Here is a 27,268-nt window from a genome sequence, read left to right as displayed (position 1 = left end):
ATGACAGATGCAGCAGTTAAGGCAGTCTTGTGAATAAATTCAGAATTATTTTATTCAAGTCTGGTTCACATAATTTTGTTCAAAAATTCTGTCGCATTTCCCAAAAGAGTTTGCAACTAGCAGTTATTTTCTCACATACCCATCTAGCCTACTCGGCTGGCAAGAAGCTTATGACTACATTAAAGTAAATAACTTATGTTGACAATTTTCAAAAACAGAATAACCATTAAGAGTTAGTGTAGAAGGATTTCGGTTGTTACTACCTGCTAAGTTCTTAAAGACCACACCTAACCTGTTATGTTTTCAGCGAAAGATAGGGAATCACAAACAGTTTTATTCAGGATCCATGTTTTCACCTTTATCTTGACACTGGATAAAGAGGAAATTTGCAAAAGGCGAATAGGATGCCTATCGTGGTACTATTACAATTTTCTATGACTCTCTAAAACAAACAAACAAAACAAAGGGTGGGGAAATGCTGAAAGGTGAAAATGAGGCATTTCTTAAACATACAAAATCTGCCATTTCCTCCTCTACAACCAAACTGAGCTTTTCACTTTTGGACTCTCCCCTTCAGTTCCATATAGCACATCTCAAAGCCACTCACCAAGGACCCTCAAGTCACCCGATAGTGCTGCTACGGAGCTGCATCACCATCTGCAGCCCTGAGTCTGACCTGCACACCCTAAAGCACGTCCAACCTTCCTCACCTCCTCCAGGTCTTCCACAGCTGCCATCAGGCATTGCTCTTGTGGGTGCTCGGGCAGCCTGTGAGTACCTGACCAGCCGCACGAAAGTTGCTGACCTCTGAAGCCCCTTCACAGATGAAGAAATTGAAGTCCATGGAGTCTCAGCATCTTTTCCCAGACCACACAGGCAGTGTGTGATGGGGCAGGTTGCTCTGTGTACCAGGAGGATGTCCTAAGAGAATACCTTTGCACTCTAAGATACCACTTTGCCTATGTGCCTAAAATTAGCAGTCCTTATCAAGGAGGCTAAGCCTCCTGATATACTTACAGGGTTTTGCATTCTGCTGCCCAGCATTTCTTTCTTTTGGATGAAAGCATTCAGCATCATATCTCGGGGCCCCAGTTTCTCCAGTTGAATGGAAATAAAAGCTTCAGGAGGCCTGACAAGGGAAGAAAAGCATGCGAACTGAGAGGAATCCCCTTCTCAAAGGGTCAACTGATAACTGTCATCTGAACTCCTCAAATAACTTCTCTAGATTAGATGCTTCTCCAACTATATCCAGTTTGATGGTTCCTTGTATACAACAGATATCAATGCACACAATTTTGTGGATTAGCTACCAGTGCCAAGGTGAGTTCTGAGGACAGTCTCCCATTCTTATTTTTAATTTCATTGCAAGTAAGATAAATGGTAAAAGAAATAGCAGCTAACTAAAAATAATGCATCTCCTTATACTGGCACGGTACTATCAGGAAATGTGAGGCTGCCTGGGCTAAGATGAAAATGTTGAATACCCTTTTATTTGTGCCTTCAAATCAAATGTTCAATCGACACAGTTTTCAGTGCTCAACATCCAGATGATCAGCACTCAATAACATTAAAAATTATATAAACTGGGTCTTGTCAATACCTTACTGGTACACAGTACCTCACAGGAAAGCCAGGAAATCTGGCCAAGGAATGAGTATTTGGTCATAGAAGCGCAGAGGCAAACCTCTGCCCTGCAGAAGTGGCATTATATTGAATGACTGTATTCTGTTCCAGTTACTATTTCTCATAATTTTGCAAAGTTTTCAAGTGTAAGGACACTGATGTTCAAAAAACCCTATGAGATATCTGGATTTCTGCCTTTAAATAACAGAGGATTTGACATGAATCTTGAGTCCCATTGATGGGGTATGGCTAAAGGACCACAATGCTCAGACTGAGTCACACCAAGAAGAGGGGAGCCTGGGACCATGGCCTTGCAATCAAGAGCACATCTTTACATTTTGTCACTGGGGAGGACTAGGAGAATGTAAAGCAGCATGTGCTCAGGATTCACACGTACATCACACCAACCTCTATCCAGTGACAGGGGCTTGGCCAGACTGTAACAAATACCTGTGAAAGGCACGGCGTAAACCTGAAGAACGTGCAGAAAATGATGTGTCCAGCGTGGTTGCTGGCAGCAGCTGATCCTCTGCTTGGCTTCCAGACACTGAATTTCTTCCACTTGCTGAACTCCTCTGACTTGTTAGACTTACATTTCCTCCCTAAAATGTGATGAATATCAATTCTGTGCTTGCTCTCGTAAAGAATGGCAGCTCTTCCTACTAAATCAATGTAGATTTGCAATTCTGTGTGCTCTCATTTACCCTAACTTTATGATATAATAATTCACTGGGATCACTGAAAGTCACAGAAAAAAATCATTTCTCATTGAGCAAAGGCATAATGAAACTGTAGAAGCAGTGGAGTCAGAGGCAGCACCCAATTTATAAATCAGACAACATTCTCGACATTCAATCAGCTACAAATAAAATATGAATATTCCAAAATATTCACTTTTTCAACTATGTACAAATAATTGCACATCCAGACCACTTGTCTGGAAAATGATCTTGCCTCCCTATGAACAGCCCCAGTGGATCCTGGTATGATGGAAACTCAGAAAATTCTGCATATTTATGCAAAAAAAAATATCCTAATTTTCAAGAAGGAAGACTTTAAGAACTTAGAAAACTACCACTCCTTATTTCAAAAAGTGACACAGGCACTTTGCAGTCCAGCTTTCTTTGGTTTTCCCCAATAGTTGCCAGTGAGCTAGAAAGGACACTAATTCCCTTGCAAGTCAAGGAGAACTATTGTCTTTTGAATTGAGTGGGAAAGGGAGAGACCAAAATGGAGAAATAAAAAAAGCCATGTTTCGAGAGTTTATTGAGTTCCTTCTTCTAAGTACAAACCTGACTTGGTTTAGTGCCAGCCTTCATATGGGTCTGCCCAAGAACACCTCTGCTCTGCTGTAGTAGAAAATGGAACTTTTACCCAGAGAATAAGAGAATAATTCTTCCTGCTTTGGCTGAGCACGGGGAATATACAACTTTTATTATAAAAATGTGGTCTGTAACTGCCTTAGAAGTGAATGGGAAAACATGAGCAGTGTCATTTCTGACAAGAGGGCATCGTTCTTGAGAAATACCTCTGCCTATAAAAATGTCAGTATGGAAAAGCCTTTGTATGCTGGACACAGAAGTTACAAATATATGGAAATTTGCTGTTCTAAATGTCTTTAGACTATGAAACCAGTAGTGAACAGGCTGGCCTGAGTGAAGGCTTATTGCACTGTGAGGTTGGGCTGGTTAACTCTGTGCCTTTCATGACACAGCCTGCAGGTTTTGGCTCTCAACCATCTAGATGAGGGAGATGTTTCACGTGGACCCTAGGATATGCCAGGGGCCTTGGCCTGTTCTTGGGCATGGCCAAAGCACACATACCACCCACAGCACTGGGGGGTCCCTCAGTGCAGACAGCCTGTGACATCTTGATAATAATATATCCAACCATCTCTCTTTTCTATGCAAGGAGGGTATTTTTTCCAGTTTTACTTGTTAATCTGGCACAACAGATGTATGAGCTCCTTATCATTGCCTCTGTTGGTCATATTAATTGTTCTGTGTGAGTTTGATTGCCTAGCTAATAACCATTAACTGTAAATCAGCAAAGACTGATCCAGAATGGATGAGGCAGCTGTTAAATGATTTACAGAGGAGGACAGACATCTGAAAACAAAAATTGCATCCTATGGAAAATAAGTCATTCACCATTTAGACAGGAAAAGAGCTCCAAATGCTTGGAAGATCAATCCTTTTCACCACAGGGGATGATGAGCTATTGCCAGAGTAAGGCTACTCATAGTTATCAGCAGAGACACACAATGCCAGCAGTTTTTGTGGCAGTGCAGAATGATTTGGGAAAGAAACCAAGGTTGGAACTGTTCATTTCCACAGTGGATTCCAGTGCCACAGCATCTGGCTAGAAATTAGCCAGGAAGTCTCAGACTTATCATAGAGAGGGAAAGGAGACCAGGGACAAATGAAACCATGGCCTCTCTGGTACTTGCTGGTCCAGTGAGCCCTGGGAGCCTCAACTCAGCTGCACAGTGCCAAATCACTGTCCCACTTTATGTTAGGGGAGGATAGAAGCCAGGCAGCTGTGAAACAGGTTTGTTCTGATGAAGCTTACAACCTTTGGGGTGAGTGTTGGCCCTATCAGCTCCCTTACATGTAAGGAAAGGAAGTATATAGAAACTATATACTATGTTTTGCTCTAGGAATGGCAATTCATGCTCAGGAGCTTGCAAGTCACAGCAGCAGAGGATGGCTTCCCCCCCCCACACACTGCTCTGAATAACCTAAAATGAGACAACTGGGAACCATGATGAAGCTTATTTGTCCTTTTTAAACTTAGTAAGAAACTGATGTCACATAGGAAATATTTTAGCCTTGTTCCCTTAGCTGGTTCAAACCACCTCCAACATCTTTTGAACCTTCTGCCTAATTTTAAATACATTTGACGAAAGAACAGAGATCTCAAGGGTATAACGTTGCAAATTCAGCATTCAGCTAAATTGTGGATCCCTCCTTCCCCATGGAAAAGGCAAGGAGAGTTCAATCCCTGGCCATTTTGCTTGGCTTGCTCAGCTCCCACTGGCATGAATATTTCCCATAGGAAAGAGCATTGACCATTATTTCTGTTTTCAGAAGACAGAAGAAATTAAAGCAGCAGGAGCTGATGGTATCGCCATCCCAGAAGACTACATATTTCAAGGTCAGGTTGTGATTGCTAGCCTTCCTGCATACTACAGGCTATAAAATTTCATCAGTGCCTTTTGAATCAAATTCATCTCCAATCTCTTTCAGCCCTACCTTGAGGTATATTTTTAGCTATGCCTCATCACTTACCCAACTAATAAACTTTAAATAAATCACCACTGTGACACTATTTATTTTTATGTCATATGCTAATACACAATCCCTGCAGTTCCTGCAGTCATCAGTGATGCTGTTCCAAGTGTTGCACAGGACCAACATCCAATCAATTACAAGCAGAATTAACAGATGCCCTCTTTGGGCTAAGTCTGACAAAACCCATTACTAGTGCAATGTGAGGAGAAAGGTGATGCTAACCTTTATGTCCAGGCTATGGGCAGGCTGGAGCAGGTAACAAAATGAGGCTTGCTGAACAGCTGCCAAAAGAGCATTTTTCTGACTGACCTGGCAGGCAAGGATAAGTTGCATGTTCTTTATTCCAGATGGACACAAGAGCTAAGGAGAGTGAAAACAACAAAGCATTAGGCATTTTATGCATTAGCCATTTACTAGGCATTGCCTTGGCTGTTTTGAAGGTGTTTTGCATTACAGATATCACTCTTCGTCTTATACTACTTCGGCATATTAATTTAGTGAAAGAAAGGGTAAGGGAACATTCTGCTATAGCTGTAGATGTTGTTATCATTGAAACATGAATAAATGTAGAGATCAAGAAAACATATAGAGATCAAGTTCACTTGTATTTAGTGGGCTTTATTCTCAGCTCTACTCTGCAGAGCGTGATGTTACCAGAGCATGCAGCAAAGCACAACCAGGCTGGGAACGGAGTAGATACCGAAGAAAATATATTTGTTTTTCCTTGACAAATTTTTTACTACATGCCACCCTGCTGTAGAGTACAAGTCATGAGTGAGTTGATGGCAAGAACGAGACTGAGAGCAGCTTTAAAGAAGAAGCCTCCATGGCTTGGCACTGTGCAATACTGCTTTTATACACTCATACAACAGAGGAAAGGACTTAGTCTTCAGTGCCATTTTCCATACTAAGGTCATTTTCTTTCTTTACAGAACTCTCTGCACCCGGTGTTATTACTGTGCATGCACACAGCCACATGCATGCATCGTGCTTTATTTAATGAAGTTCCTCAGACAAAATCTTGCTGACTTAACAAGTTTCATCCCAGTAAGGATATCTGAATTAGGCCACAATCTGAACAATCACATTTTCAGTGTAATTTTATGAAGTTAATTACAAAACAGTAGACTAAATCATATTATCACTCAAACAAAATGTAGAGAAGTCTGTATTGTCTAGCAAACATATAGTTGAGGCCCTTACACACCCCAGCAAATAAATAATAATAATACACATTCTTCGCTTATTCTGAAAATTTAATCATTCACCTGCATAACAGCATCTCTTGTACGAAAACTAAACTTTCCAATATGACTGTCGATTTCTTGAATGCTTAATGGTAAGCTAGATGGGATATATCTGCAACAGAAATAAAATTATCTATAAACACAATTTGTAAAACAGATTGAAGCCAAACTGAGGATGAAAGGACAATTTACTTCCTATATTAGAGATCTTAGAATGCTGCTTGAGTTTTCAGAAATAGTTTCCTAAGAAGAATAACATTACTCATGAAGTTTTGTGCTTAAATTTACAATGATTCACTAGCTCTTTCTGGATGAGCTTGGTCTAAACCTCTGAAAAATCTGCTTGTTCAGTTTGATGATGTCTTGCTGGCCTTGTATTGGCCAGCAGTATACAGCAGAATAATTGGCCTAATGTGTTTTAATATTTTTTTTTTCACTGCCCTCCTGTCTCCTGTACTTTGATGTTCATCACTGGCCATGATTCAACTTGCAGCTGAGATTTTCTTCCAAGTTGATTGCAACTGCTAAAAATTTTTTGGAACATCCTGATTTTTGCAGATGGCAAGAGCGTACACAAGTGAATGGGATATGAGGAACAGCACATGACTGCAAGTGGTATACACACAGGAAGGAAGAGAGCCCTATTGCCTTTGATAGCAATAGGGAATAACAGGAATGCCCTTCCTAAACGTTGTAAGAAAATTCACAGTTTTTTTCCTTTCTTCCTCCTAAAGCTTGGTCTAAAATACACACAAACCAGTGTGTGTATATACAAACATATGTACCAATTCTTTAAAAAGTAAATCAAAGCAAATGCAAAATCTACTTGTTCCAGTCACTTTTCCCAGGGGAAGAGGGATGATGATAGATTGTATTTTCCCAGTCCAGAGATTGGATCTATTTGTAGTCACTGAGTGCAAAACAAAGATCAAAGTTGTCACTTCATAAAATGCAGTATAACTCTAGGAGAATAAGCTTTCTCCGTGCTCAGAATTATGAGTTTACCCATTACAGTTCTTGAGGTTCTGGTTTGCTACCTTCAGGTTTTGTGGCAGCCATTTTCAGAATAGCATCTATCTAAGCATTGTAGGGCATCTCTTGCTTTAAAAGAGAATGCATTTTAGTTCCAAAACTGTCACTTTTCCACACAAATTGTGTCTCCTCACTTTCACTGTTCAATGTCTTAAATTAGAATTATTTGATCTCAGGCTGTATAGGAAAAGGAAACTAATCATGTACCATTTTATATTTTCCACGTGAATGATTTTATATATCTTAATCACTGAAGTTTTTGTGGCCTATATTTGAGCCTAAGCAGTTTGAAGACTTGGGCGCATCCAACCTAAAGAGACTGTGTGTTCTGAAACAAAAAAAAAGTTCAGTCTACCTGTCAACACAGCTGTCATCTTCCAAGAGAGAGGTAATGAATATTGGTGGGAGATGGTCTGCTTTCTCCTTGTGAACTGCAGACTCAAAGTGTGCTGGCCTCAGATACAAATGGAACTCCCCAAAACCTGTTTCCATTGCAAAAGCCTTATATAACCTAGAAACAAAAACGTGTATGTATTTGAAAAATTAACTTTCTCTCCGCTGTAAGTAATGCTCACCTAGAAATTTACATTCAGCAGGTTCATTTCAACATAACATCAGCATTCAACTTCAAACATTTCTTGTCACCTGAAGTAGCATGGTAGATATGAAGTGAACAAGTGCTTTATCCAGATAGCTGATGTTTGCTTAGCATTTACCATTCTATTGATACAAACAGGACTTATAAACAGTAAGCTGAGAGTCTACAATGAAGAATATAATTTTAGACAAGGAACTGGGAGGAGGACTGACTGTAAAAGAGGAGGTTTCAATAGCCAAGCAGAGCCCAGACACAGTATTACTATGAAAATTACGATGAAAACACTGACTTCATAACTTAAGAAAGCCCCCAGTATGACAAAACCCCAACACAACCTCCCCAGTATGACAAATGATCAGGGCAGTGCATCAGCAGGCAAAAACACATGGTCTAGATGTAACTATTAGCTCAGGAAATCTCCAAAGCACCAGAAGTTAGACACTGTTTATACTCCCTCCCTAAGGATCCATCACTGTATTCAGTGATCTGTGAACGCTCTTTTTATGTAATACAAGAAGATGGCATAAAAAGAAATGTGCTTTTTAATTCAGACTGCAAAGGAATACAATTATTCCTTCCTCCTAACACCTAAGACAGGTGTTTTACCAATCAATAAATCAGGTCACTGACAAGCTATGTTGTGAGAATGTGATAAAGACATAAATGGAGCCTAGAAGTCATGGTTCTCAGTTCTTTAAAGAACATTAAAGTTCTTTAAAGTTGCTGCTTTAAAGGTAGCATTCCCTGCCTGCAAAGTTAGAGAAAGAAAAGGGCAGGAGACAAAATTTATGAAAGACACCATGCACATCACTCAATAATCACATGGAACACATCCAAAATCAACTCCAAGGTCTTAAAACAGAGCCCTGTGTAATGACTGCAAATACTGCTCTTACAGTTAACCAGTACAAACACATTAATAGCTTATACAGCACAGACGTCAACACACAGATAAGTTTAGTGGCACAGAGCAGAGAAAAGAAAAAAAAAAAAAAAAAAGTAAAACAAAAGAAAAGGTGTCCAAAAGGTGAATGTGTCAAACAAAACCAGAGAGAAGCAAAATTCAGACTAAATCTGCACTATCTAGTTTTACTATTCTACCAAAGCACGTCCTTTTTCATCAGATCATAGAAGGAACTACCATCTAAATTGTGCAGCTGAGAGACACTGAAGAACAAAGCAAGAAGGGCTATCAGGAATAGTTCATACAATGTAAACGTGTACTTATGAGCTTCCACTTCAGGTATGGACAGACAGACAAGTAATAGGAGTAATTCTTGCAGATCACCCAAAAGTCTGAAAGAAGATGTGGTAATGGAATTCTCCAGAGGAATCCATAAATGTAGGTGCACTTATTTCATGTTACTCTGCATAGCAAGAGGAAAAAAAATACTAGCCTTTCTGATGTTTCAGTCTGAATCTGAGTGTCTAACAGTTCATAATATAATGAACAGTAAACTTCATCATATCAGGTGAGGATGTAAAAATAGCCCCTCAAAACGTCACCCTGAATAAACCACGTATGTTTACACTGGCATTCAGACTGACCTAACCATCTGTTAAATGAAGATAACGTTTTGCTTTAATGGCCTTATATATGCATCATGAAGTCTTACTTTTTGTCACTGAATTATCGTCCTTTACCAGAAAAAAATGACAATTTACTGCTGCTTTTCAGGGATTTCTAGGTATGTCATCTCCGGTGAGTATGTCCTCTTAGACCTGACCCCAAAACAAAGGCAGCCATGTAACCACCCGGTCAGCTCATCTGTCTCCTCTGGATAACTTTTACATCAGTTGATAAATATTATTGAAATATAACATGAAGATAGGGCTTTCAAAATACTAGGTTCCTACTGGTTTCATGAAAAGAAGGTGAATTGATACTGATTTTTCAACTAAATGGAAAGTTGCAGTCTAAACTTACCCCATATTAATTACCAGAAAAAATGTGTATGCATGCATGAGTATTGGAATACAAAGATAACTCAACCAGAGGAGTAAGTTTAATTAGAATCTGTATTTTATTAGAAATCTGATAATTCAAACAAGAAACACAAATCACCAAGAAAAGACATCTTCTTGCTTCATGGACTTACTTGGGTTGAAGTAAATGAACTTGTTTGTAAGTTTGCCTAATAAAGTTCCAGATAGCAAATTACAGCTGTTCAAGAAGGTTTTATTTTAATGGAGAAGAGTTGTGACAGAAAATTAGGTTTTCCATCAAACTAAGTTTGCATTGTCATGGTTCACATATCTTAAAGATATGTCTAGGTTTTCTGCCGCTGAAAACAAACAGTTCTGACTTTTTGATATGGAGCGTAAATTTTCCAGAAGAAAGCTTGAAAAAGAGTTGAGACAAGGGGAAAATATAACTGGAGTGTCATCTACCTAATACACAAAACTTTGCTATTGCAAGCAATCATGTCCCACAAATCCTTTTCATGAAAGTATCAAGCCACATTTTAAAACTGTGTTAGTTTTCTACCCTCCGCTCTTTTTGTTACAGAACTTTGTTGTCCGATTCTTAGAAATTTCCATTTAATTTTCAGCCTAAATTTATTCACAGTGATTAGATCCATTTGTTCTGCTGCCAAAATTGGCCGTTAGCTTAAATAACTGCTCTCCATTCCCAGTGCTTATCTTCCTGATGTATTTATAGGGAACACTCATATCTTCTCTCAGCCTTCATTTTTGCTAGGACAAACAAGCCAAGATATTTCATTTGCTTCTGTAAAACGCATTCTCTATTTCTCCTCATCATCCTATTAGATCGTCTCTGCTCCCATTTGAATCTGAATTTATCTTTCCTGAACACAAATCTCCAAGCTATACTTAATAATCTAGGTGACACCTCACCAGAATCACGTACAAAGCATCAATTCTCCTTATCTCTATGGGAAATAAAACTCATTGCCTGATTCACAGTAAGATATCATGACTTTCTCCCCTTCCATGGTTGCAAAATGTTTGTAATTCAGTCATCAAAAAGCCAGACATACAGTTCTTCCTCCTCCTCCGCTGCTTCCAAATAATAAGCTCAAAGCTCACACGAGAGCTTCCTTTCCTAATATTACACATACACGTTAATAACACAAAGCTTAAGGTTATCTCATTCCTACTACTACCCCAGTCCTTAGAACCACAAGTTCATGTAAGATACTCCATTTATTTTCCATATCATTTTTTTTTAATCTTCCAGTACTATAATGTCCTAATTTTAATAACACACTCTTCTGCTTTCTACTGAGCTCATTCCTAAAAACGTCAGGTAATATGGAGTTGAGCAAGTTGAACTTCAGCAACAACCTGCATCCCCAAGTCCTCTACAATCCTAAATACTATCCTTTGTGGTCTCTCCATTAGCTCAGTCCTTATCTTCTTTGTCTTCCTGTACAAATTGTCGTCATCTCCAGCTAATGTGATAATTTCCTAAATGCAGGACACTGACTTCCTTTGTGTAGATTATTTTATTATGTTCACAAGGATCAGTAATCCAGGACAATTTTTATGCTTTTCTCTTTCTGATAGTGAAAAAAATGTTTGTGCTTCTTGTGTGTCTTTTGTTATATCGCAATATTTTTTCATAAGAAGGCAGTTAAAATAATTATCAGCATTTCACATTCATTTGATCAGTGAATTCCTCCTTCTTTTCCTTTCGATAAAATTTCAGTAGGATCACAGGATTCCCATTTTCACTGAGCAAATTCTGTTAAGCTTGGAGGAGCAGCCTCAAAAATGGTCTCTGATCTGTTTCTCAACTTCTGAATATAGCAAACCTCTGCAACCCCAATTCCATATGACAAATAAATGTATCTCCCACAACAAAAATGGAAGTGCGCCCTCTCCCTCTGATTTTTCCCAGATATAGTAGCTGGCCAATTTTTTAAAAGTTACTGTTTCCTACAAACCACATCTCTCCTAGGTCATCATAGAGAAACGGGCACTACTAATCCACTAACCTGGCTAACTGTGCACTCTCTGTTGCCACCTCTATCAAGCGATGGCGGAGCGTGACAAGCTCCAGGAGCATGGAGAAGGAATCCAGCATCAAGAACTGCCTTCCTCTGCCTTCCATTCTTTCTTCATCTGCTCCCATCTCTAACAGTGATGAAGCAATCTCTCGCACCAGCATGGGGTCCTCTATCAGTACCTCTGCAAATAACTGCAAGAGAAGGAAAAACAGCCATCATTTACATGTAGATGACAAAGGTTCTTAAATGCTTTAGGGAACTGATCTCTTTTTTGTTTTTCTTAATGACTGAAGTTGCTTCTGACTTGCAACACATGCAAGGTCAGGACTGGGTCCACCCTGACCTTTCCTGACCCCTAAAAATATACTGGAGTTTTTTCCACTTGCTTCCAAGGTACACAAAGGACTTAATAAAGTCCATTTCCTGGAACACAAGATATTTGCCTTTTATTATTGCTATTATTTTTATCAGAATTCTGAAGGCTTTCAGATGTATATATCCTTCTAGAGAAGGGGCTCTGTAACTTGATTCACATTACTAGCTGAGGCTATTCCTACTATGAAGACTGTGAAGATCCCAACACGTGCCACTGCAGGTATGATGCTCCCAAAACGGGGACAGTAAACTCATAAGGTCAACTAACTCAGCAGAGCTACACCCCTCTTCTGTTGGGATGGTGGAAGCCCCCAAAAGAGCAGAAATCCCAGGAAAGGAAAATGCTAAAAAGCTGCAGCTAGGTAACATGGAGTCGGACAGAAGCTAATGGCCCATTAGCTGTTGAGCTGTGGCATTGTCAGCAGGAACAGCTCCTGGCTCTGTGTGTAGGAAAAAATGCTCTTCATCTCTATCTGCCACAGCTTGTACAACTGTGCCACGCTGCTCATGTCACACAGGAAGACGTGGCCACTATTATAACTGAATGGCTTCACGCTTTGCTGCTTGTGATGAGTGAATCACAGGACATGAGGAAGTCTGAACCCAAGCACGCTGTTATTAGTAACCGAGTCTAGATTTCAACACCTGCTATTTGCTAAAACCTTCACAGCTACATTGAAAAAAATTGAAAAGGCAACACCCCAAAGTTTAGGGGCAGAAGTTGTGCAACTTTATTTTGTCCCTCTTTCCCAGCACTTTAAAAAGTGCTTTTGTAATTCTGTGACTATGAATGGGTGTGACACAACAGCCTATCTTCATGTGCTTCTCCACAGAATTGCTACGAAGAGAATAGCAGGATCCCTAGTTCCAAAGAGGACAAGAGAAGCACAAATAAGCTTAGATCACAGCAAGACAAATCTGTGCTAGACATTAAGGAGAACTTGCTAATGGTGATGCTGGTGAAGCACTAGAATAGACCATGTCTATCATATGGTGTGCTTGTGAATTGGACATTTATCTCAAGGAAATAAATAATATAATCTTATATGTTGTATAAGATCCTGGCTTGAGGTAAGAGAAACATCTCCCAGCTTCCTATGGATCATTTGGTTGTGTAGTTCCAGAATTCACTTTTCTTTTTATAAGGCCTCTCTTTTAAAAGTACCTGTTCCCGGGCTGGCAGCATCTGTACCTCACCCCTGGGTAATTTGTTTATTACAAAGTTGAAGGATGTCTCGGAAGTCATATGGGGAATAAAAACTGAATCTTGGAAAACCTTCTTTGGTGAAGGGTTGGAAAAACATGGAAGAATGAGGTCTAGGGTCACAAACGGAGCAGTCCAGGAAGGTGAGAAATGTTGATTATGGCATACAGAGTCATACAAAAAAAAAGTGATCATGTAAAGACCGCATCATCATATCTATGCAAAAGCAAACCAAATTAAATCTGCACTGGCAAAGGCAAATTTTCTAAAATTTAAATGCATGACTTTAACAGCCTTACTGTCTTCTAAACATTGCCTTCTTGCATGCATTTGTCTCATTCTTAGCTTCTCTTGGAGGAAAAAGAATGGGAAAGAAATTTCCCTTTTCCCCTTGGCAACAGCAGGCTGACAACTCTAAGATCCATGTACAGATCTCTGCCACTGACTTGTTTAAAATTAAAAAAGCAAAGAATCATTTGTCATCTGCAGTGTGCAAGAAGAGTGGAACACTGCCAGTGGATTTTATTGGCATCAGAGGGATGCTGGCTAAGTAATTTTCGGGATTCACTCTAGGGCAGGGAGGGGAGTATCTGAGGTGGCTGTGCCCTTTTGCCTTGCAATGGTTTCTGTGTTTTCTTACCCACCACTGCCTCCACTACAGGCAACATGGATGACAGTGAAAGTTTGCAGCTCCTCATGCCCACTTTCAGTGCTCAGACCCAAATCAAACATGGGTGGCTTAGTCCAGAGATGTTACTGCAGTGAGTGGAAAATCCTGATTTGCCTCACGTAATAGAAAAACCAGGGAACACAGGAACATATTTCCTCCCTAACAAACACGGTACAATTGCATATCTTCCTTTAGTTTATGATGGCCAATCTTGGCAGCAATGAAAATATAGCACATCACTACCTATTGAGCCTTTCCAAATTTTAACAATGCTCCAAAGCACAGCTATACTATGAACATGTAGAGAAAAGAGACAAAACCATTTATTTTCCATTTCTGGCTCTCAAGCATCAATTAAGCCGGCTAAAAAATATATTTTTTAAATCAATGCAATAAAGACATCTAGCATCAATAATTTCATTCAAAATAATTAGTATTTATCAAAATTATAACCGAAGAAATTCAGAGTCCTACACCAGGAAATGGTGCACATTATAGTAATAACCAGCTTCAACTATAACAATATTTGCTTTAATGTCCAGTCTTTTTTGCTGTTGTTGTTGAAGGACTGTAGACAAACACATACAAAATTCTGAGACTTACTGTGATCTCATAACCATTTAAAAAGTGGTGTTCTGCCAGTCCCTAAGCTGATTGTTCCCATTTTGTACTGGTGTGAGATCAAGAGTTCAACATTTGTGTTCATTTACAGAAAAAAAAAATCTTACTTTTAAGGTAAATAGAATGGATCTTCACCAAGCTTGGGAAAGTAACTGAACTGATTAAATATTATAATTATTAAATTATAAATTATAATTTATTATTATTACTAAAACAGCAAACATAACCAACAAACATAATTGAACTACGCAGGATCACAATCCTGGGCATTTGGCTATAAACAGTCATTACTAACTCAAGCAAAAGTGGAACTTACATCTTCTTGAATCTGAGAGCTGTAGAAAGATTGTGGTTTTTCCATAGTCAGCCACTCATCAAGTGCTAGCTGAAGTAGTTGTTTTTCTAAATCAATCGCTTTACTGGCTGTTTTGGGTCTACACATGCTGTAGTATTCCTGGTAGATATACTCAAGAACTTTGGGGATCAAGCACACCAGACCAAGAGAAGGATGAAACTCCAGCAAATAAATGTTCTTCAAAGTAGGACTTAAAAACAACAAAAATAAAGAATAAATGGCTTTCAGATAAGGCTTTTAGAAGTTGCGTACATAAGGAAACCTTGCAATTGCTTAATTTGCAAGAATAAATTGCAATGGCTTTAGCTGTACAGAAATCAATCATCAAATCTGAAAATAGAACTGAAGCATTAGTAAACATAATTACATTGGAATACATCTAAATAGTCTCGATTGCTAATGAAAATAAAATGATTAAAATTATCTTTTGTTAGCAGCCCTGCTTTATTAACCATATTTTCATGCCCATTATGCCCACCCGTGAGAAGTGTCTGCACTTGAAAATAAGCTGTCAGATAACCAACACAAAATCAAAGTGTGTGCTGTGGGAGCAATAGGGGCAAGGGGCTTCACATAGAGGAATTAAACCAGAACAGGCCAGAGGCAAGGGGCTCTTGGCTTCTAGGTGTGTATTAGATACTAAGGAAGTTCTTCACATAACCCATGATGTTGCACAGCTGCAGGATGGGAAACATGGTGCAGATTTACAGTATAAGTACTATGTGGCTTAGAGGTGTGAAAATACAGTACATACATATCCAACCAGATGGCTGGGCTACAAAGGGTAACAGACTGTGGCCAAAGGATAGTGAAAGCTGAAAAGCCACATCTGAGTACCGATACAGTCAGTCTAAAGCTCGGCTAAGGTTAAGTACTCACTCTCATGGTTACTGTTTAATATTCTGTCCCCACAGGAATATTAATTTCAAGATGAATCAAATTCACTGTCAAGTTAGAGCAGAGCAAAGGTGATATGGGACAAGTCACTCTTTTCCTTTTCTGGCACATACAAGGTATACTAAATAGCATGAGACTAAATAACACACAACATTTCTCTACCATCTGATTTATCTTAAAACTGCCATTTTTTCGAATAGTCTTACTCTTCAGGTGCTGGATCCCAGATTTTATTTTATTTTTTTTTAAACCATCGGTCACAGAAACTAGAACAGTTACTCTACAGAAAAATAAAACTGTAAAGTTACTCACTGGCTAGTGTTAAGAGAGATAAGTTGCTTAGCAATCACATTATAAGGAAGTCCAAATTCACTGATGCCACCTTTCTGACCTTTCCGCCAAATCTTGTTGACATAGTCCCTCTGAACATCTATCTAAAAATCAGCAACATACATAAGTGACATTAGCCAAGAAAATTCAAAAACATAGATAGAAATCAGGGTAAAAACAACCATTCTTTATTTAAGCACGATCTGTTTAAATTATTATTATATAATAAATGTGTTGTATAGAGAGAGATACTATTACTATATATAATTTTGAGTCTTTTATATATGTACCCACTCCATCTGAATTATTTCTGCTAAAATTATTTTGAAATCTTTTATATTCCTTCAGAACATTTGAGCTCCAATGATGCTGGCAATGTTCCATTTTTACTGCTAACAATATGTTAGTATTCGTGGCAACAAAGGCGTAACAGTAGCTTCTTGTACCAATATCAAAACTTCCAGCTGTAGACTAAAAGTTGTGTTACAAAGGATAGCTAATTAAACTGCTGAACTTGCAGCCTATGAGATCAACATTCAGAGAAAAGAAATACCTTGTTCCAGGATGCAGAGGAAGTCTAAGGCAGATTTTAAACCAGAATAAAAATCTGAGGGTTTGAAATGTTGTGCTTTAATTATTAGTGCAGGGATTCACAGCTATCTGAAATATACTGCTTTTTACACTTTGAAATATAAACTTCATTTACATGTCTTTATTAGGGTGATAGAAGAAACTTTAAACAGGACTAGATCCCTACCAACTGCATTGCAGAGCAACTATGGATTTATTTTTTTTTTCAGCTTCCACACCTCTCAACTCCTATTTCTAACTGTCTCAACTAATATCAGATGTAGCTTTAATGTGCTTTATGAAGCTCCGCAATCTTTTCAACACTCTCTTTCTGATACTGATGAAATAATACTATTTTACTTTTGAGTTTTAGGCCTTCCATTTACAAAGCATCCATAGACTTCATTGTTAAACTATTATCAACCGAGCTTAACACTGTAAACCAATGAAAGCTACAATCAAAGCTTCCCGTTCTGGATTTCACCTCCTGCTTGCTCAGGATGGATGTACTATAAATTCAACCTACTTGTTGGTTTACTATGTCCCTCAGCAGCTGGTGATGAAGTTGTAAACAGATGCATTCGTCTTTGTAGGTGTTCACAAAATATTCAAGCTTGAGATCAAACCGCGGATGTTTGTGCATGATGTCAATTATTGCTTGGGCCAAAGCAAATCTTTCTTCTGGGTCCAAAGCATGTTGGTAAGCTTCAAAGTAAACATCTAAAAGCTGCAGAGATATTCAGAAGCACACTGAGAATTGTTTATTCACCCAAATATTCATTCTTTTTTGGCAAGGGATTTCTGAATATGGAGGTTGCCACCTGTATCAAACCAACAGTGACCTGCCATGGCATCTTATTTTTGACACAGGATATTACCAGGTGCTTTGTCAGAAGGATCAGGAACAGAAAATAGAATCACCTGCCCACAAGAGAAATTTCTTCCACAGCTTGCGCAGTTAACATGCTGAAGCATAGTGGAGCATGAAAATTTTTATTATATATATTTTTCCCCCTTGAAAAGTAGCACGGCAACGTACGTTCTACTCAAAAAACACCTACTTCTTTCCAGATCGAATACACTTTTTTTTTTTTTTGTCAAGCACACATACTAGTTTCATGTCTTTGAAAAACTCCATTTTCCCCTGACCTGAAACCACCAGATTTCATGTAAGACTCGGTTATCTCACATGGCAATGACTGTCACAGTTACTTGTCAGTTTCTGGAGAAACTCCAAATTAATTATAGATGTGATTAAAGATGTACAAAGACACACGCCCTCTTCAGGCTCCTCTACCAAGAGCAGCTGTAAAGTTTAATTTAAATAAAATAATAATTACAAATTCCCATAGCCTAGGACAGAAAAAGAAATATGCCAACTTCTTGGCCGGTGGCAATTATGAGATTAAAAATATGAACTTGTGCTGCTGTTGCTTCTGGACAAATTGGTTGTATCAATATAAAAAGATCTGCAGTGGGCTGTTTTGCATTGACACAGAAGTAGAAACTCACTCATGCTACTTTCCATGCTGAGACCAGAAGACTGTGGAAGAGGAAGATGCAAAACATCTCAGAGGTAACTCAGTAGCTAAGAATAAAGATTTCAATGGAAACAGTCAAGTTCTCTGGTTTAGACCTGTCTGACCTGAACTGCTCTGCACGAAGCTAATACAGAGCTTGAGCAATAGGCCACAGACAAGTTTTTTTGCCTGCCAATAGGCAAAGGCAAGCTGTCTCAGCTGCTGAACAAAGGGCTATTGTTTCCTCTCTCAGAAAGAATTCTGTCCCAGCTGGGAACAAAGCTAGGGAGACGCATTTCTATTTCATTTGAGCTAAAAGCAAAAGACCTCCAGGAACAACACATCTGTACATCTAATGCTGCCTAGAGAGTTGGGCTGTGAGAGTAGTTTCAGAATATGCTCTTTGATGTTGTTGAAAGAGTATTAGTGCATTGTTGGTGCAGGAGTTTCACTCTTCACTACTGGGATGTTTTGTGTTTGTTTTTTTTTTTTTTTGTTTTTGTTTGTTTGTTTGCTTTCTTTTTCTGAAAAAAAAAATAATCTTTATACAGAAGGCCTGTGATAAAAATAAAAGGTAGATTTGTTGAGGTAACTTCACACAGCAATGGAAAGTGAGGTCTATTGGGATAAGAACAGAAGCTTAGTGAAGTAGGCAATTAGATAGCATTTTATATAGTTGCCACATGAAGCCCCTCTACTAAGGTCCCTTTTGCACTTTCATAGAGTTCCTACACTATATACAACCATTTTAGTTTAAAAGGTTTTCTATTTAAAGCTACTTCAATGGTACACAGGAGATTCCCTAACACCCCCTGGCATTCCTATTTTGAGAACTGCCCTGCGCTACTCCAGGGCTGAGAATAAAACATTTCAAGAGTGTGAAGGTGACCTTAAGTAGTGCCATTTCTCCCTGCTTCTGAAGTGGGCTATCTGCTCTTTCACACTTCCTGACACTCACTGTATTGTCCTGGGGTCTGGTGAGTCCCATACATAGAAATATATTTCCAAGCTTCTCTGGGGCTGTCACTCTGAACTTGTCAAATCTTCATCTCAAGACTGTAATCTTTGGGCAGAAACACTACATGCATTCACGTCCCATGGCAAAATATAGACATGTGGCTAGACTCGGGGAGTGGAAGGGGAAAGCAAGTAGAATATGCAGCACCCCTAGTGAATGGCAAAGCTACAAACCACTTAATATGCGTATCTACTGTTTTGTTGTTGTTGTTTTTTTTTTTTTTTTAAATACGTTATACCAGGCAAAGTCATGTCATTTTGTGCTCAAGTGGATTAACTAACAAAGAAGAAACAAATTTATGATATTTACAACCATATATACAAAGGATTATTTTTTATGGTGTAACAAGCAAAACACCTCTGTGGTTCCCTCTGACAAAGGGTAACGCAAATGATGATCCTAGCCAACTGCAGACTGAGTCTCTTCCACCTGGGCTTCACAAAGGTACAATGATTACAGTTCTAATGACAACCATAAGAAATTCTCTGCACCAGTCCCAGGCAGCAGGGACAGCCAGGACCACAGAAAAAAAAAAAAAAAGCATCTCAGACTCCCTGGTGGCCCAGGCTCTGCAGAGCTCAACCTGGTTCTCCCAGAACATTCTGAAGTTTGGCTTTGGAGATGGCCTTGTCCATCCCAATCATCCCTTACACTGATGGGTGGTATCACTAGGGCCTCGCAGAAGTGCTCCCAGCTAACAGCAAGATCCCAATGCATCTGGAACCTGTACCACTACCCATGGTCACCAGCCCTAGCACCCATGTGCATTTGCAACGGGAAATGCTGCTGAAAGGCAACCTTAAACAACCTGAAGACTGCAAGTCACTGTTTTCAAACCAAGCAAAGCTTCTGTACCTGGCATTTTTTTTCCAAGAGAGCAGCTTCACAAGTCCAAAGGTCAAGCAACACAGCGAATCGATCCACAGAGGCATGTGCCCAGCCAAGGATTTTGCTGCCACCATACTTCCCACAAGTTACATTGCCTAAGAAAAAACGTAAGTAGGAAACAAGCAGATGACAATATTAGAGGGATTTCCATATGCCTAAAGTCCCAGGGCTTGTGATAATTATTTTTATTTATAGTCGGGGATTATGGTTTTTTATTGCCAGGGAACCTAAGGTCAGAAAAAGAGGAAAAGATTTCAAGTCCCATAAGCTTTGGAGGGCCCCAGAGTATTCTGTGAGGCAAACAAGTGGACCAGGCATTTGGTTTAACACATCTCATCTATCGTCTTTTAACAAGGTAAAGGCAAGGACTGGAGTTCAAAGAGACCCACATCAAGAAACAAAGACAGAGAAAGCACAATAAAACTACTGGAGGAAAGAAAAGAGATACATAACTCTTCACAGCATCAAATCATGTTGGGATAATCTTCTCCTCCCCTTCACTCTCAAATCAAAGAAAATCAGCACAGACTGATCAAAGATAAATTTTACAAAGAGATATACCAGGTGCCATGGTTTGGGCTGGGACAGAGTTAATTTTCTTTGTAGAGGCTCATATGATTCTGTGCTTTGGATTTGTGATGAAAATAGAGGTGATAACAGGGGGATGTTCCAGTTGCTGCAGGGCAGTGCTCGCACAGAGCTGAGGCCTCTCCTGCTCCTGGTGCTGCCCGGCCAGCGAGGAGGCTGGGGGTGCCCCAGGAGCTGGGAGGGGACACGGCCAGGACAGCTGGCCCAGGCTGCCCAAAGGGATGTCCCACACCGTGTGGTGCTGTGCTCAGCAATAGCAGCTGGGCGAAAGGAGGAGGCAGGGGGGATGTTGGGGTGATGGTGTTTGTCTTCCCAAGGAGCCGTGCTGTGGGGTGAGCCCTGCTCTCCTGGAAGGGGCTGAGCCCCTGCCTGCCAATGGGAAGCAGCGAGTGGATACCTTGGTCTGCTGGGCTTGTGTGCAGTGAACCATCTTGGTCTCAACCCATGAGGTCTGGCACTTCTACCTCTCCATTTTTCACCTCCATCCCACCTGGAGAGAGTGAGTGAATGGCTGCTTGGGGCCAAGGCACCTGACAGGGTTGAACCACAACGCTTGTGCAGAGTGCAGACCCAGAGGAGTTTTCTTTTCAGATAGTTTGCTATCAGAAATGTCAGTCTTCATAATCTAAAAATGACTATGAAGAAAGTAAAAGGATTGCTACAAATATTTCTGCATTAGCACTGCATTAGAAATCCTGAAGGAAAAATGATTTTGGTGTCTTGTTTTTCAAACAATCTAAATCATACCTAACTTTGACCCAAAAAAAGATAATTCAAGCAGAGCAAATTGGAAATTTTTAGAGTTTTGCAGAATTAAAAATTAGTCTTGGGGTGAATAGAAGAGGCTTCACCAGCTACTCTTCAGTTCAAGATTTTAAGAGTCCTATCTTTCAAAAGCTGCAAGAGAGTCATTTGAAGTGCATGGTTACTGAAGAAGTCAGCATTACAAGCATTAGTGTTTGTGGCAGTTGAGTTCCCTGCTTCTTCAGCATGTACTTTCTTTGTTCACCCACAGAAAAAGACCATAACAAGAAGGAAAGAGACCATAACATGAGGTCGTAGCTTCCTAAGAAGCTAGGATGGGTTGTACATTACTAGAGGATAACAAAGTGACCTGAAAACATAGGAACTGCTATACCAGACTACCAGAGCACCCTACCTCGTTCAGTAGTCTCTCTCCTGTAATGACAGAATCACAGAATAGTTGAGGTTGGAAGGGATCTCTTTGGACCCTCTAGCCCACTCCCTGCCTCAAGCAAGGTCAGTTAGAGCAGGTTACCCAGGACAGCGTCCAGATGGGTTTTGAGTATCACCACAGATTTCACAACCTATCTTGGCAACTATAGTAGCGTTTGACCACTCGCACATTAAAATACATGAAATTCCATCTGAACACAAGAAAATGCGTTTTTAATTTGTGCCTATTGCCTCTTGTTCTGTCACTGGGCACCACTGAGAAGAGTCTTGCTCCCTCTTCTTCATTCCTTCCTATCAGTTTTTTATACACTTGATGAGATCCTTCCTGAACCTTCTCCAGGACAAACAGTCCCAACTGTCTCATACTCTCCTCATACAAAAAAAATGCTCCAGGAGAAGGCCCATACTGAGGACCTTCAGGGACTCCAAAAAAAAGTCCTAGCAGGCAGTTAGGCATTCACATTTGTAAGGAATAAGGGTTTGGGTCTTCTAAATCTTTGGCTATGACCTGTGTTGCATGCCCACACATTCAGTTTTGGGGAATCATACTAAAACTCCAAAAACATTATCCCATCCATATAGAATGTTATTCCAGTGACTCAAGAAATATTTTCTGCAATTCTCTGAATATCATAGATGTACGTGTCATTTATTACTGTTTTCTAATGGCCCTTCCCCCCCCCCCCCCCCCCCCCCCCCCAGTTTTCTACAGTTTCTGGCTTCTTCCTCCTCACTGTTCTAGAAATATGGCCACTCTTTTTAGAAATCTGTAATCCAGTCTGCCTTATCTCAGTTCTGACTACAAAAAAAGCAACAGGAAAAAAAAAAAAAAAAAAAAACTCTGCAAAAAAATTATTTTGCAGCTTCATTTTACAAACTGAGAAAAGTTCAAAGCGGTTGAAGGTAAAATTTAGTTTTGCAGAAAAGCAATCCAATACATTAATTGAAAGACATTCAGAAACAATTAACATTTTTCTTTGCTGACTTGCTCTATGCCTTGAAGATGTGCTTGCTCGTTATATTACTTAAATACATCAGTAAATGTCCCTTCTGTGTTATTTTCCCCTCCAGGATGACTTTGATATCTATTACCCTGAATAAGTGCACAGCTTTGACATCAACAACATGTGACATGCAATTCCATGTGCTCAGTTAGATCTTTATATAACATTCATCACTTAACTAACTAGGAAGATAAAGAAAGGTCCTAAACATCCAGTCAGAACTTGGTCCTGTAGATATTCAAGAAGTCATAGGATCAGTCTACCTTGAAAACAGCAAACCAAATTATCACAAGTGTTTTGGACCTGTAGCTATCTTACTTTTATCTTTCTCAATGTACTGACTGGCCACAAGCAGCAGCTGGTTCTCAAGCTTCTTCAGGTCCTCTAAAGCCACATCATACATGATGTAAGCCCCTCTCTGGTCCTGTGTGTGAATATAGCCATCTTCACGAGTGTGGAAGTCATCATGGTTTTCCACCTCTGCAAACTCCATGAACTGAGCACTATGCACCTATGTGTGAAAAACAGCCAGAGACACAGAGATATAAACAGTCAGTTCTACACGGACTCCACTTCTGTATAATATGCAGATCTAACAGTGGACCAGGCCTAGTAACATGGTATTTTGTCATTAGCAAAGAACAAGAACAAAATGTTGCTGAAATATTTTTTTCCTGGTAACACCTACACTGTGATTTCATTTATACTATAATGGTGTAACACAAACTGTATGAGATTTCTGTTGTGTCTAGTTTTTCCTTCAGGCATGTAAGTCCACAAAAAGCACCAAGAAGGTATCAAAACTGGAAGATAAGCTCTCGACCTGGGGTACAACTTCTTCCACTTTATATAATTTAGCTCAAATTTGGCAAAAGAAGTCTTAAATTCTGCCATTCAAATATGAAGTCAACACATTTTGTAAAGCCTTCTTGGGTAATAACACTGGCAAGATTTGGAGATAAGCTCAAACACGAGAAGACTTTAGCACTAATTAATAGGAATGCCCATTGACTGATGTCCCAAATTGCTGTAAGGTCAGAAGTTGTTCAACAGAATAGTTTAAGAGTGAGTTGTTAAGTGAGCTGAAAAGCTTAACACTTTCCTAAAAAACATCAATGTTTTTAAAAGACAGTCATCTCTGTGTGCAATGAGTCACTACTAACTTGGTAACGCCCTGGGCAAGAATTCAGTTCTACCTCAGTAGAAGTGGCACATTAAGTTTCAGAATATTGTCTCTTCACTAAGAGTGCCACAAAGGCAATTACACACATCTGTCTTTAGGTGTATAATTACAGAAATTAATCTCCCAGTGTAAATAAACAGTATGTCTATAGCATTAGGAATCTTTAAAAATGGTTCTTCTTTTAAGAAGACAGCAAGTAAATATACGCTCTAGTTTTCCACTGTTTGTCTTTACTATTTCCTTGTTTGTAATGCACCTTTGTTCTCATTTTAGTGCCACACAATGGTGCACAATATATCGGCACTTCCTCCTTTCACTGGCTTTGCTAACATTTGCCTTTACAAAATCCCCAGTGCTACCCAAACTACCTGCTATCACCTGGATGTGTTAAAATTCTGTTTTAAGAATGGACAGAGAAAAGGAAGAGGTATTTGTTTTAGTCATGGCAAACTTAGCCAGTCAAAAGTAACTGTGCTGGGAAGTACAGCTTGCCAGCTTCATAGATCTATGTTGGATCAGGATTCACTCTTTACCATAAAGGTAATGAGGGAGCCCTGCAAAACATACACGTAATTTGAACATAATCTTGGATCAGCCTGGGCAGAGATTCCTTTCCTTTTTTTGATACACTGTTCTGCACTCTCTGTTCTTTCCTTGTTCTTCCAAATGGACTATTTGTTTCACCACTCTTAGTGACAGGCTGCAGAATTTGTTAAAGGTTAAATCAAAGCCCTTTGCAGAAGAATTAAATTTTACTTGGTTTAGGTAGCTAACTGAGCAAATACTAGTCCAACTTCCCCACAGAAGGTAGAGGGGTTTTCAACTGTGTTTTTAAATATCCTCATGGAGAACATTCATTGAAATGCCTACCCTTTCAACCTCTTGAATTTTTTCAATGATTCCTGCTCTGTACCATACCAAAAAATCTTGGTTAATGACAACTGCATTCTGCAGAAGGGGCATGTGACACAAAACTGGAGAGTTCTCACAGAACAACAAAAAGATTTTCTCCCTGCAGAGTTTGTTATGAGAGTCATATTCAAAGATTACTATGCCTTTTTAAATACATCTTATTCCATAAAAACATTAATACCCAGCTGTACATCTGTAGAAACAAATCAAGCAACTGGATATTTATGTGAGATTTTTTGCCTGCAGATTTTGGTTTTCCTCCAGTAACTCTGCTCAGGTTTACTGGGGCTTAGCAAATCCCTTTTGGGTTATAAAATAACACTCATGCTCCTACGTATATTTTATCTATTTTCTTCCAAGCTGAATCTCAGCAGGGGACAAAATGAGGTTTAATTTAATGTAATGCATTGTTTGTAAGGCCTTCTGTCATTGAAGCTAACATTGCGGATGACCTCCATCCCAAGCAGTCTGCTATTGAGGGTGCAAAACTGCTTCAGACTCGGTTTCAGACATATTTTGTGCTGAGCCATCACAATGGCTCAGATTACAATTTGAAAGGATTCATAACACAATTTTGGACATAGATTAGATGTTGAAAGTATTTAAAAAAGAGTGCCATACGGTCCTCATTTTATAGCTTACATCAGAGAGTGTGTTAGATAGGTCTCAATTAGTTTGCCAGGAAAATGGCTCTATTATTGTTTCAGTTCTTGAGAGACAGTCTGTGCAGTATATTAAAATTAAAAAAAAAAAAAAAGAAAATCACATTAGAAACTGTTGTTAAGGAAATACTGTTGTCCATGCTTTTAAATTCATTGCCAATTAAACTGTAATAGGATTAGTAAATATTTATCTAGGCTCTAGTTGAAGTTCAAGCATATATATCCATATCTATGTATTAGTCTAGGGGAAAGAGAGGCCATGGTGAAACGCCTCCCTCACTGCTAGTGGCTCTTTGAAGTATCTCACAGATAATCACCAGAACAGTGAGTGCTTAGATAGAAGGTCAGAATTGATCTTTGCATCATTTCTCCCACTTTGCAACAGGAAAAAGGGAATGAAAATAAAGATGGATTATGCACAGTTCTTCCAGAATCAGAAGAACAGTTTGTCAAAATGCCGGCTTCCAGGAAAACTAAATTCTCCACTGGAAAGAATAATTTTTTAATTACTTTTTCTGAACTGAAAATTTGGAGATGCTGGGCCAACCCATTCAATATTGATTAAATGGAAATTTTCTAGTTCCAAGTAGCTTTCCATTTAGGCAGTTTAAGAGGTTGGGTTTTTAAAGATGTTAAACGGATAAAAGTGTTCATATTAGAAATAAAACTAAAGATACCTTAAAAGTATCAGCAACTTCATCTCCTCCCCAAAGATTTTATTTCTAAAGAGGTCTAGACTTTTATCATGTTTAGAGACAGGAAGGTTTTTTTTGGGGGGGGTTGGGTGGGGTTGTTTTTGTTTGTTTGTCTTAATGTAAGAAAAGTCTTAATGTAAGAAAAAATGTGGGCAGGAAACCTATTTCCTTTTTAGTTATAGCCACAATTCCTCCATGAAGTAGCAATGTGCTTGTTTCTATGCATTTCTACAGCAAAAACAAGCAAACAAGTCTTCAGTAATGGGCTGAAGAAGTAAAGTGCTCTAGTGCTTCTTTAGGATTTTTATATGAGAATTTTAACTGAGTTTTAGGTAGCAGAGATTAAAAGAAATTTTACAGCTCAAAAGACAAGACATTTTATCACATCAAACCACTAATACCAGCATGATATATTCATTCTACTTGGTATATTTTAAAAAAAACAGATGGGGAAACAAAAGCTTGATATAGCTTAGGAATTTAATTGAAATGATTTTTTTCAGTCTGTGAAGGTAAGTGTACTAATTTTATCAGTTCAACCACATACTCTCATCTAAGGTTCAAAACAAACCTTAAACTGTACCTACATCTAAATAAATCGTTTCCTTAGATCACAAAATGCCTCAGATTTCTCAGGAACATCTACTGTGTGAAAATCCCACACATAAAGGTCTTACTTCAAGCGAGTCAGCAGCGCTAGTCTGAGTTAATGGTTATCTGGCCAGTGTTACTCACACTGAAGTATTGCATGCCTGAAGTTTCTCATGGGTTTGTTACAGACTGCTGGCAGATATAGGTACAAAGTCCATAAA

The 27,268-nt window shown here is 39.1% G+C and overlaps 1 protein-coding gene and 1 long non-coding RNA gene across 4 annotated transcripts in view; one reads left to right on the top strand and one right to left on the bottom strand.

Annotated features, from left to right (window-relative positions):
• LOC311434041 (uncharacterized protein) overlaps positions 1 to 27,268 on the bottom strand; it is an 89,576-nt gene that overhangs the window by 40,147 nt on the left and 22,161 nt on the right. For all 3 annotated transcript variants that reach the window (XM_084513877.1, XM_084513878.1, XM_084513879.1), the window contains 11 exons: positions 23,323 to 23,515; positions 20,183 to 20,310; positions 17,316 to 17,516; positions 16,202 to 16,323; positions 14,954 to 15,182; positions 11,756 to 11,958; positions 7,551 to 7,706; positions 6,185 to 6,275; positions 5,139 to 5,276; positions 2,074 to 2,225; positions 1,018 to 1,129 (listed from right to left, as the gene is read on the bottom strand). In XM_084513877.1, coding sequence (XP_084370003.1) covers positions 1,018 to 1,129; positions 2,074 to 2,225; positions 5,139 to 5,276; positions 6,185 to 6,275; positions 7,551 to 7,706; positions 11,756 to 11,958; positions 14,954 to 15,182; positions 16,202 to 16,323; positions 17,316 to 17,516; positions 20,183 to 20,310; positions 23,323 to 23,515 — 1,725 coding nt within the window. The remainder of the gene's footprint in view (positions 1 to 1,017; positions 1,130 to 2,073; positions 2,226 to 5,138; positions 5,277 to 6,184; positions 6,276 to 7,550; positions 7,707 to 11,755; positions 11,959 to 14,953; positions 15,183 to 16,201; positions 16,324 to 17,315; positions 17,517 to 20,182; positions 20,311 to 23,322; positions 23,516 to 27,268) is intronic.
• Positions 1 to 27,268, top strand: part of LOC311434043 — a 33,640-nt gene that overhangs the window by 1,442 nt on the left and 4,930 nt on the right. The window lies entirely within an intron of this gene.

This window comes from Aythya ferina, assembly GCF_964211825.1.
Source record: "Aythya ferina genome assembly, chromosome: 3".
NCBI classification, from domain to species: domain Eukaryota; kingdom Metazoa; phylum Chordata; class Aves; order Anseriformes; family Anatidae; genus Aythya; species Aythya ferina.
Note: the sequence above shows the minus strand (reverse complement) of the source record. Positions and strands in the feature narration are given on the sequence as shown.